The 12,170-nt window shown below is 47.5% G+C and overlaps 1 protein-coding gene and 1 long non-coding RNA gene across 3 annotated transcripts in view; one reads left to right on the forward strand and one right to left on the reverse strand.

Annotated features, from left to right (window-relative positions):
- The window catches only part of LOC139763370 (uncharacterized), a 210,204-nt gene that overhangs the window by 188,669 nt on the left and 9,365 nt on the right, over positions 1-12,170 (forward strand). The window lies entirely within an intron of this gene.
- Positions 1-12,170, reverse strand: part of LOC139763368 (uncharacterized) — a 200,559-nt gene that overhangs the window by 101,398 nt on the left and 86,991 nt on the right. For both annotated transcript variants that reach the window (XM_071689388.1, XM_071689387.1), the window contains exon 2: positions 262-481. In XM_071689388.1, coding sequence (XP_071545489.1) covers positions 262-481 — 220 coding nt within the window. The remainder of the gene's footprint in view (positions 1-261; positions 482-12,170) is intronic.

Consider the following 12,170-nt stretch of genomic DNA (forward strand, 5'->3'; position numbering starts at 1 on the left):
CCAACACTGTCTCCACCATCACTGTGTACTCACCTTCACCAACACTATCTCCACCATCACTATGTACTCACCTTCACCAACACTATCTCCACCGTCACTGTGTACTCACCTTCACCAACACTGTCTCCACCATCACTGTGTACTCACCTTCACCAACACTGTCTCCACCATCACTGTGTACTCACCTTCACCAACACTGTCTCCACCATCACTGTGTACTCACCTTCACCAACACTGTCTCCACCATCACTGTGTACTCACCTTCACCAACACTATCTCCATCATCACAGTCTCTCATGATCATCTCTCCATCAAGTGTTGGAGGAGCTGGATCTCTCAGCCCCTTGGGCAGTGTTGGAGGTGGTGTTGGAGGTGGCGAGGGGAGGGCGCCCGACTCCACCATTGTTGGGGCGAAGGCCCCCGCCATCTCCAGCTGCAGCAGCTGGTTGATAGATGGCGTTCGGGCCCTGTGGCACGCCACCTGTGAACAGACGAAGATGGTGGGGTTGTGATCAGCTGTGGAGAGGGAGGCAGAGTGGGGATGGTGGGGTTGTGATTAGCTGTGGAGAGGGGGGTAGAGTGGGGTTATGATCAGCTGTGGAGAGGGAGGCAGAGTGGGGATGGTATGGTTGTGATCAGCTGTGGAGAGGGGGTAGAGTGGGGGGTGGGGTTGTGATCAGCTGTGGAGAGGGAGGCAGAGTGGGGATGGTGGGGTTGTGATCAGCTGTGGAGAGGGGGGTAGAGTGGGGTTATGATCAGCTGTGGAGAGGAGGTAGAGTGGGGTTGTGATCAGCTGTGGAGAGGGGGTAGAGTGGGGGGTGGGGTTGTGATCAGCTGTGGAGAGGGAGGCAGAGTGGGGATGGTGGGGTTGTGATCAGCTGTGGAGAGGGGGGTAGAGTGGGGTTATGATCAGCTGTGGAGAGGGAGGCAGAGTGGGGATGGTATGTTGTGATCAGCTGTGGAGAGGGGGTAGAGTGGGGGGTGGGGTTGTGATCAGCTGTGGAGAGGGAGGCAGAGTGGGGATGGTGGGGTTGTGATCAGCTGTGGAGAGGGGGGTAGAGTGGGGTTATGATCAGCTGTGGAGAGGAGGTAGAGTGGGGTTGTGATCAGCTGTGGAGAGGGGGTAGAGTGGGGGGTGGGGTTGTGATCAGCTGTGGAGAGGGAGGCAGAGTGGGGATGGTGGGGTTGTGATCAGCTGTGGAGAGGGGGGTAGAGTGGGGTTATGATCAGCTGTGGAGAGGAGGTAGAGTGGGGTTGTGATCAGCTGTGGAGAGGGGGTAGAGTGGGGGGTGGGGTTGTGATCAGCTGTGGAGAGGGAGGCAGAGTGGGGATGGTGGGGTTGTGATCAGCTGTGGAGAGGGGTTGGAGTGGGGATGGTGGGGTTGTGATCAGCTGTGGAGAGGGGGTAGAGTGGGGGGTGGGGTTGTGATCAGCTGTGGAGAGGGAGGCAGAGTGGGGATGGTGGCGTTGTGATCAGCTGTGGAGAGGGGGGTAGAGTGGGGTTATGATCAGCTGTGGAGAGGAGGTAGAGTGGGGTTGTGATCAGCTGTGGAGAGGGGGTAGAGGGGGTGGGGGGTGGGGTTGTGATCAGCTGTGGAGAGGGAGGCAGAGTGGGGATGGTGGGGTTGTGATCAGCTGTGGAGAGGGGGGTAGAGTGGGGTTATGATCAGCTGTGGAGAGGGAGGCAGAGTGGGGATGGTATGGTTGTGATCAGCTGTGGAGAGGGGGTAGAGTGGGGGGTGGGGTTGTGATCAGCTGTGGAGAGGGGGTAGAGTGGGGATGGTGGGGTTGTGATCAGCTGTGGAGAGGGGGTAGAGTGGGGGGTGGGGTTGTGATCAGCTATGGAGAGGGAGGCAGAGTGGGGATGGTGGGGTTGTGATCAGCTGTGGAGAGGGGGGTAGAGTGGGGTTATGATCAGCTGTGGAGAGGAGGTAGAGTGGGGTTGTGATCAGCTGTGGAGAGGGGGTAGAGTGGGGGGTGGGGTTGTGATCAGCTGTGGAGAGGGAGGCAGAGTGGGGATGGTGGGGTTGTGATCAGCTGTGGAGAGGGGGGTAGAGTGGGGTTATGATCAGCTGTGGAGAGGGAGGCAGAGTGGGGATGGTATGGTTGTGATCAGCTGTGGAGAGGGGGTAGAGTGGGGGGTGGGGTTGTGATCAGCTGTGGAGAGGGAGGCAGAGTGGGGATGGTGGGGTTGTGATCAGCTGTGGAGAGGGGGGTAGAGTGGGGTTATGATCAGCTGTGGAGAGGAGGTAGAGTGGGGTTGTGATCAGCTGTGGAGAGGGGGTAGAGTGGGGGGTGGGGTTGTGATCAGCTGTGGAGAGGGAGGCAGAGTGGGGATGGTGGGGTTGTGATCAGCTGTGGAGAGGGGGGTAGAGTGGGGTTATGATCAGCTGTGGAGAGGGAGGCAGAGTGGGGAGGGTAGTTTGTTGATCAGCTGTGAGAGGGGGTAGAGTGGGGGGAGTGGGGTTGTGATCCAGCTGTGGAGAGGGAGGCAGAGTGGGATGGTGGGGTTGTGATCAGCTGTGGGAGGGGGGTAGAGTGGGGTTATGATCAGCTGTGGAGAGGAGGTAGAGTGGGGTTGTGATCAGCTGTGGAGAGGGGGTAGAGTGGGGGGTGGGGTTGTGATCAGCTGTGGAGAGGGAGGCAGAGTGGGGATGGTGGGGTTGTGATCAGTCTGTGGAGAGGGGGGTAGAGTGGGGTTATGATCAGCTGTGGAGAGGAGGTAGAGTGGGGTTGTGATCAGCTGTGGAGAGGGGGGTAGAGTGGGGGGTGGGGTTGTGATCAGCTGTGGAGAGGGAGGCAGAGTGGGGATGGTGGGGTTGTGATCAGCTGTGGAGAGGGGTTGGAGTGGGATGGTGGGGTTGTGATCAGCTGTGGAGAGGGGGTAGAGTGGGGGTGGGGGTTGTGATCAGCTGTGGAGAGGGAGGCAGAGTGGGAGGGTGGCGTTGTGATCAGCTGTGGAGAGGGGGGGTAGAGTGGGGTTATGATCAGCTGTGGAGAGGAGGGTAGAGTGGGGTTGTGATCAGCTGTGGAGAGGGGGTAGAGTGGGATTGTGATCAGCTGTGGAGATGGGGTAGAGTGGGATTGTGATCAGCTGTGGAGAGGGGGTAGAGTGGGATTGTGATCAGCTGTGGAGAGGGGGTTGAGTGGGGTTGTGATCAGCTGTGGAGAGGGGGTAGAGTGGGGTTGTGATCAGCTGTGGAGAGGGGGTAGAGTGGGGTTGTGATCAGCTGTGGAGAGGGGGTAGAGTGGGGTTGTGATCAGCTGTGGAGAGGGGGTAGAGTGGGGTTGTGATCAGCTGTGGAGAGGGGGTAGAGTGGGTTGTGATCAGCTGTGGAGAGGGGGTAGAGTGGGGTTGTGATCAGCTGTGGAGAGGGGGTAGAGTGGGGTTGTGATCAGCTGTGGAGAGGGGGTAGAGTGGGGTTGTGATCAGCTGTGGAGAGGGGGTAGAGTGGGCTGGTGGGGTTGTGATCAGCTGTGGAGAGGGGGTAGAGTGGGGTTGTGATCAGCTGTGGAGAGGGGGTAGAGTGGGTTGTGATCCTCTGTGGAGAGGGGGTAGAGTGGGGTTGTGATCAGCTGTGGAGAGGGGGTGAGTAGGGTTGTGATCAGCTGTGGAGAGGGGGTAGAGTGGGTTGTGATCAGCTGTGGAGAGGGGGCAGAGTGGGGTTGTGATCAGCTGTGGAGAGGGTGTAGAGTGGGGTTGTTGATCAGCTGTGAGAGAGGGGGTAGAGTGGGTTGTGATCAGCTGTGGAGAGGGGGTAGAGTGGGCTGGTGGGGTTGTGATCAGCTGTGGCGAGGGGGGTAGAGTGGGGTTGTGATCAGCTGTGGAGAGGGGGTAGAGTGGGGGTGGTGGTGGGTTGTGATCAGCTGTGTAGAGGGGGGGTGGGAGGGAGGTGGGGTTGTGATCAGCTGTGGAGAGGAGGGGTAGAGTGGGGTGTGGTGGGGTTGTGATCAGCTGTGGATGAGGGTGTAGAGTGGGTGGTGTGGGGTTGTGATCAGCTGTAGAGAGGGGTAGAGTGGGGTGGTGGTGGGGTTGTGATCAGCTGTGGAGAGGGGGGTGGGAGGGAGGTGGGGTTGAGATCAGCTGTGGAGAGGGGGGTAGAGTGGGGTGGTGGTGGGGTTGTGATCAGCTGTGGAGAGGGGGTAGAGTGGGGTGGTGGTGGGGTTGTGATCAGCTGTGGAGAGGGTGTAGAGTGGGGTGGTGGTGGGGCTGTGATCAGCTGTGGAGGGGGGGTGGGAGGGAGGGGGGGTTGTGATCAGCTGTGGAGAGGGGGGGTAGAGTGGGGTGGTGGTGGGGTTGTGATCAGCTGTAGAGAGGGGGTAGAGTGGGGTGGTGGTGGGGTTGTGATCAGCTGTGGAGAGGGGGGGTAGAGTGGGAGAGGTGTCGTAATCAGCTGTTTTTTGCTTTGATAAAGTGGTTTGAGGCAATACAGTGCTACGACCATTTGAGCGAGACTGTACGACCCTAGAGCACGACGAGGGATGAATTTTGGACCTTATGGCCATGAAGTCGTGCTCAAGGATCGTACCGTCGTGCTCAAGGGTCGTACCGTCGTACTCAAGGGTCGTATCGTCGTGCTCAAGGGTCGTATCGTCGCGCTCAAGGGTCGTACCGTCGTGCTCAAGGGTCGTATCGTCGCGCTCAAGGGTCGTACTGTCGTGCTCAAGGGTCGTACCGTCGCGCTCAAGGGTCGTACCGTCGTACTCAAGGGTCGTATCGTCGCGCTCAAGGGTCGTACTGTCGTGCTCAAGGGTCGTACCGTCGTACACAAGGGTCGTACCGTCGTACACAAGGGGTCGTACCGTCGTACACAAGGGTCGTACCGTCGTACACAAGGGGTCGTACCGTCGTACACAAGGGTCGTACCGTCGTACACAAGGGTCGTACCGTCGTACACAAGGGTCGTACCCCTCAAACCCCCCTCAAACCCCCCCTCAAACCCCCTCCCCTCCTCAAACCCCTCCTCCCCCCTCAAACCCCCCCTTCCCCCCTCAAACCCCCTCCTCCCCCCTCAAACCCCCCACCCCTCAAACTCCCCTCAAATCTTTATCTAAGATAGGGGAAGGGGGAAAGTTAATACATATTCTCCTAAGCTTGTAATTAATTGGCCACTTTGATCATCTCCCGGAGCTGACTCTTATCTCCTTATCTCTCAACCTGATAATGGAGTTCGTCGTCTAGATAAGACGCGAGGCGTAGGTTGTTCACGTCTGGTGTTTTGAGGCGTCCTCGATGCGTAAGTCCATACGCTTAAATAGCGTAGAGAGTAAAAAGAAAAGGAAGGGGGGGGGGGGAAAAAGAAAGACATGAGGGAGTCTATTTTGTTTACGCTGGATGGTGATTACGCTCCCTGCAGGGCCGGGAATCTCTGTTTATTACGCTTTTTCAAGGGCCTTTATCTTTCCTCATTACGCTCGCTGCAGGGACCCCCTGTACACAGGTAGGAGGATCCTTGATAAGAGCCTTGTGTTTTAATCTTCTCGTCCAAACGCATTTTGAGTTTCATCTTCCAGACACCTTACTCCCTCCTGGTGGGTGATGGAGGAGGAGGAGGAGGAGGAAGAGCCATCTACTTTACTCTCCTCTCTCCATCTATATAGACCACGCATAGAAAATATCTATGGTGTAATGGCGTAACCCGGTAGAGAATCTCGCCTTAGACCATCAGCTTAAAGTTTTGGTTAATCCTCAATTAAAAAAAGGGGTAAGATGGCTTTATGAAAAGAAAAAAAAGAAATTAAAATAAACCATCCATCCCCCTCTCCTCCTTCTTCATCATCAAGTAACGTGATGGCATATTGCAGAGGGGGGGGGGGGAAGTATTAACAGGTATTAAAAATTTCCTAAATGCCTGTGGCTTACGCCCTCGTCTATCACAGATTGTTTTGGATTTACGACAGAGGCAAAGTTAAGCAGAGGATCCCATTCCATGGTTTAATATACAGAAAAATAATGGTTTTATATTCTACAATTGTTGACTGTTTTACGTGAGTTTGAATGGAGAAAAACTGGAGGAAGTAAAGTGTTTTAGATATCTGGGAGTGGATCTGTCAGCGGATGGAACCATGGAAGCGGAAGTGGATCATAGGGTGGGGGAGGGGGCGAAAATCCTGGGAGCCTTGAAAAATGTGTGGAAGTCGAGAACATTATCTCGGAAAGCAAAAATGGGTATGTTTGAAGGAATAGTGGTTCCAACAATGTTGTATGGTTGCGAGGCGTGGGCTATGGATAGAGTTGTGCGCAGGAGGATGGATGTGCTGGAAATGAGATGTTTGAGGACAATGTGTGGTGTGAGGTGGTTTGATCGAGTAAGTAACGTAAGGGTAAGAGAGATGTGTGGAAATAAAAAGAGCGTGGTTGAGAGAGCAGAAGAGGGTGTTTTGAAATGGTTTGGGCACATGGAGAGAATGAGTGAGGAAAGATTGACCAAGAGGATATATGTGTCGGAGGTGGAGGGAACGAGGAGAAGTGGGAGACCAAATTGGAGGTGGAAAGATGGAGTGAAAAAGATTTTGTGTGATCGGGGCCTGAACATGCAGGAGGGTGAAAGGAGGGCAAGGAATAGAGTGAATTGGAGCGATGTGGTATACCGGGGTTGACGTGCTGTCAGTGGATTGAATCAAGGCATGTGAAGCGTCCGGGGTAAACCATGGAAAGCTGTGTAGGTATGTATATTTGCGTGTGTGGACGTGTGTATGTACATGTGTATGGGGGGGGGGGGTTGGGCCATTTCTTTCGTCTGTTTTCTTGCGCTGCCTCGCAAACGCGGGAGACAGCGACAAAGTATAATAATATAAAATAATATATATATATATATATATATATATATATATATATATATATATATATATATATATATATTGTGGTGATGGAAGAGGGATTGGGTTAGGAGATTGTGGTGATGGAAGAGGGATTGGGTTAAGAGATTGTGATGATGGAAGAGGGATTGGGTTAGGAGATTGTGATGATGGAAGAGGGATTGGGTTAGGAGATTGTAATGATGGAAGAGGAGGTGCTTTTGGAGATTGTAATGATGGAAGAGGAAAAGGGTTAGGAGATTGTGATGATGGAAGAGGAAATGACACAGAGGTCTCGATATACGATATGGATTTAGCAGTGGAATGGTAGTGGGGGCACGTGTGACCTGGTAAACCCCACTTCAATCTAGAATGTAGACTAAGTACAATATGCTGATCCTCACTTGATATACAATACCAACATGATTAGTTCAGGGTTCTAGCATGTATACATGAGAGTTTACATGTGTGAGTTTACATGTGAGTTTACATGAGAGTTTACATGAGAGTTTACATGAGGGTTTTAAATGTGAGTTTATGTGAGAGTTTACATGTGAGTTTACGTGAGAGTTTACATGTGAGTTTACGTGAGAGTTTACATGTGAGTTTACATGAGAGTTTACATGTGAGTTTACGTGAGAGTTTACATGAGAGAGTTTAAATTGAGTTTACATGTGAGTTTACGTGTGAGTTTACATGTAAGTTTACATGAGAGTTTACATGAGAGTTTACATCTGAGTTTACATGAGAGTTTACATGAGAAAGACAGAGAACAGGAGGCCCGATTGCCCCACGACTGGATTGTCTGGTAAAAAGAAAAAAAAAAAAAAAAAAAGAGTTTTAACTTAAGAAAATTGAAATTCAGCTCAGCAGTTTTTTAAACTATCACCTATTCTCCCCGATGGTGTACATTAGCCTACTAGTGTCCCCGTTAGCGCAGTCGTTTATACAGTTTATGTCTGGCGTTTTTTTTCCTCCAAAGTAGACCTGAATTTTTAAAGTGGTTTGTCTTAACGATTTTACGAAGGTATTTCGCAGTCTCGCTTGTTTACCCCTCTACCTCCTAGTTTAGTATCGTCAGCTAATTAGAATTAGATCTTAGATATAAGACCGGAGTTCTAAGTCATTAAAGTCTACTATGAAAAGAATTGGGCCTAGGACCCGACCCCTGTGGCACACCACTTGTTACGTCCAGCCAATTTGAGAGGCTAATTAGCCGTTTAATATTGCTTTCTTCCAGTAAGCCAATCTGTGATCCATGTAACAGAGTTCTTCACCAATTCCCTGTGTGTGCTTTGAGTTTACATCAAAGTCTCATGTGAGGGACTTTATAGAAAGCCTCTTTTTGGGGAGGGGAGGGTGGAAATCTAAAAATGCTACATCAGATAGTCATTTTTTTCGTCCCACTTCTCATATTTAACATTAAAAATTTTCGTCCCAATTCTGATATTTAACATTAAAAATTTTCGTCCCAATTTCTGATATTTAGCATTACAAATTTTCGTCCCAATTCTGATATTTAACATTCGAAATTTTCGTCCCAATTCTGATATTTAGCATTAAAAATTTTCGTCCCAATTCTGGTATTTAGCATTAAAAATTTTCGTCCCAATTCTGGTATTTAGCATTAAAAATTTTCGTCCCAATTCTGGTATTTAGCATTACAAATTTTCGTCCCAATTCTGATATTTAACATTAAAGATTTTCGTCCCAATTCTGATATTTAACATTAAAAATTTTCGTCCCAATTCTGATATTTAACATTAAAAATTTTCGTCCCAATTCTGGTATTTAGCATTAAAAATTTTCGTCCCAATTCTGGTATTTAGCATTAAAAATTTTCGTCCCAATTCTGATATTTAACATTAAAAATTTTCGTCCCAATTCTGATATTTAACATTAAAAATTCTCGTCCCAATTTCTGATATTTAACATAAAAAAAATTTCGTCCCAATTCTGATATTTATCATTAAAAATTTTCGTCCCAATTCTGATATTTAACATAAAAATTTTCGTCCCAATTCTGATATTTAACATTAAAAATTCTCGTCCCAATTTCTGATATTTAACATAAAAATTTTCGTCCCAATTCTGATATTTAACATTAAAAATTTTCGTCCCAATTCTGATATTTAACATTAAAAATTTTCGTCCCAATTTCTGATATTTAACATTAAAAATTTTCGTCCCAATTCTGATATTTAACATTAAAAAATTTCGTCCCAATTTCTGATATTTAACATTAAAAATTTTCGTCCCAATTCTGATATTTAACATTAAAAAATTTCGTCCCAATTCTGATATTTAACATAAAAAAATTTCGTCCCAATTTCTGATATTTAACATTAAAAATTTTCGTCCCAATTCTGATATTTAACATTAAAAATTTTCGTCCCAATTCTCATATTTGACATTAAAAATTTTCGTCCCAATTTCTGATATTTAACATTAAAAATTTACAGTGAGGTTCCTCAGGCAGGAACTTATGATATAATGGAAACCGTGTTGGTTGTCTGATATAATTTTGTGTTGTTGAAACCTGGCCAGTTCCAAGGGTCGTCAAAATTGCTTGTGGCAAAATGTGTGGGGTGATGAAAAAAATGCCCAGTGCCAATTTACATAGTCAGAAAAAATGCCCAGTGCCAATTTACATAATAAGAAAAAATGCCCAGTGCCAATTTACATAGCAAGAAAAAATGCCCAGTGCCAATTTACATAGTAAGAAAAAATGCCCAGTGCCAATTTACATAATAAGAAAAAATGCCCAGTGCCAATTTACATAGCAAGAAAAAAAATGCCCAGTGCCAATTTACATAGTAAGAAAAAAATGCCCAGTGCCAATTTACATAGTAAGAAAAAATGCCCAGTGCCAATTTACATAATAAGAAAAAATGCCCAGTGCCAATTTACATAATAAGAAAAAATGCCCAGTGCCAATTTACATAGCAAGAAAAAAATGCCCAGTGCCAATTTACATAGCAAGAAAAAATGCCCAGTGCCAATTTACATAATAAGAAAAAATGCCCAGTGCCAATTCCAGGCTGTGTGTGTAATGGAATATATCTCAGTTGTTGACATCTTCTATTCAATGCCGTTTTCTTGACACACAGAGACACAGACACAGACACATTCTATCTCTCTCTCTCTCTCTCTCTCTCTCTCTCTCTCTCTCTCTCTCTCTCTCTCTCTCTCTCTCTCTCTCTCTCTCTCTCTCTCTCATGTTCATTGACCTCCTCCCCAACCCCCCCCCTCCCCCCCTCATTCATGATGGCCACATGTACGTTCTCTGAAACCGCACTGAACACAGTAAGGATGAACAGTGAACAAATGAACAGAGTCTCAGCTAGGAGAGAACAGGGGCCATTTGTTCAAGGTGAACATCGCACAACGGTATATCATCACAGATCACAATCCTAATGTTCAATTCCTCCTTGAACAAGGTGAACATGGGAGTAATGTACATGTGTACAGAGAGGTGTTACGGTGAATGTACATGTGTACAGAGAGGTGTTACGGTGAATGTACATGTGTACAGAGAGGTGTTACAGTGAATGTACATGTGTACAGAGGTGTTACGGTGAATGTACATGTGTACAGAGAGGTGTTACAGTGAATGTACATGTGTACAGAGAGGTTACAGTGAATGTACATGTGCACAGAGAGGTGTTACAGTGAATGTACATGTGTACAGGGGTGTTACAGTGAATGTATATTGTACAGAGAGGTGTTACAGTGAATGTACATATGTACAGAGGTGTTACAGTGAATGTACATGTGTACAGCGAGGTGTAACAGTGAATGTACATGTGTACAGAGAGGTGGTACAGTGAATGTACATGTGTACAGCGAGGTGTAACAGTGAATGTACATGTGTACAGAGAGGTGTTACAGTGAACACTGTGTGGCATAGCGGTAAACTGTACATCATTGTACATAGTGTACTGTACCACAGTGTCGACATAGCACAATAGTACACAGTGTGTATTGCAGTGTACGTAGAGTACTACACTGTTCTCCATTCCAGACAGAGCAGGGTAGTGTAGAAACCATCGCCCCCCCTTCCCGTTTTCTTCGCCTTCCCATCACAGCCTTGTCATTTGTTCTCAACTAGAGACACGGTCGGTGTAGCCTCTGGTTTCTGATGACGTCCAGACTCGTTTTCCACCTCTGGTTTCTACCGGTTATCGTCAACTCATTGTAGTTCTGGTTTCTAGTCGTCCTCCTGCCAATATCATTTTGGTTTCTAAGAGGCATCTGATCCACTGTAGGAATGGTTTCTAATGGTCATCAGGTTTCTGATGATGTTCAAACTCGTTCGCCACCTCTGGTTTCTACCGCTTATCGTCACCCCATTGTAGTTCTGGTTTCTAATCGTCCCCAAGCCAATATTTCGGTTTCTAATAGGCATCTGATTTACTGTAGGAATGGTTTCTAATGGTCATCTGGTTTCTGATGATGTTCAGACTCGTTTGCCACCTCTGGTTTCTACCAGTTATCGTCAACCCATTGCAGTTCTGGTTTCTAGTCGTCCTCCTGCCAAAATCAATTTGGTTTCTAAGAGGCATCTAATCCTCTGTAGGCATGGTTTCTAACGGTTTCTGCTAGTCATCGTCAACCGATTGTAGTTCTGGTTTCTAATCGTCCCCAAGCGAATATAATTTTGGTTTCTAAGAGGCATCTGATCCACTGTAGGAATGGTTTCTAATAGCCATCATAATCTTGTAGGTTTTTAGCAGTTATGATACCCGTGGCAACTTTGGTTTCTAATGGTCTCTAGCCAAGCCAGGTCTCTGATGTTGATGACGTGTATCTTATTCTCGTGTAACCTCTCGTTACTGGACCCCCCCATATACCATTTTTTTCCATGTTGGTTTTTCCTCTCTGTGTCCATTCTTTTTTTTTCTTTTTTTTTTTTCTTGTGGACGTAAAATGAGATGTTTTTAGTGACCTGTCAACACGATCTACCCCCCTTTCTTTTTTGTTTTAATTCTCAAATTGCTTTTTTGTTTGTTTGTTTGTTTGTTTGTTTACATCTTTTCTAGCTAGATTCTGGCTTAAGTTTATGTTATGGTTTCTAAGGTTAGGTCTGTCCCTCCCTCTTTCGAAAAGCTGTTTAAAAACTCTTGACACCATCAGAATGGTTTGACAACTGAACCAAAAAAAAGGGCCTTGTGATCGAGTCACCCCTTCATCTTCTCTCTTCCATGGTGGATAAGTTCGGAGGGGGCTTTTGTTCTTCTTCTTCTTCTCCTGTCTGTAACTCTTCTCTCTTCATTCCCGTCTTCTTCTTGTCCTCACTCTGTCTGTAACTCTTCTCTCTTCATTCCCGTACCATCTCTGTGGCCCATCTTTTGGGAGACTCTTTCTCCTTT

Source organism: Panulirus ornatus, chromosome 46, assembly GCF_036320965.1.
Source record: "Panulirus ornatus isolate Po-2019 chromosome 46, ASM3632096v1, whole genome shotgun sequence".
Classification (NCBI taxonomy): Eukaryota; Metazoa; Arthropoda; class Malacostraca; order Decapoda; family Palinuridae; genus Panulirus; species Panulirus ornatus.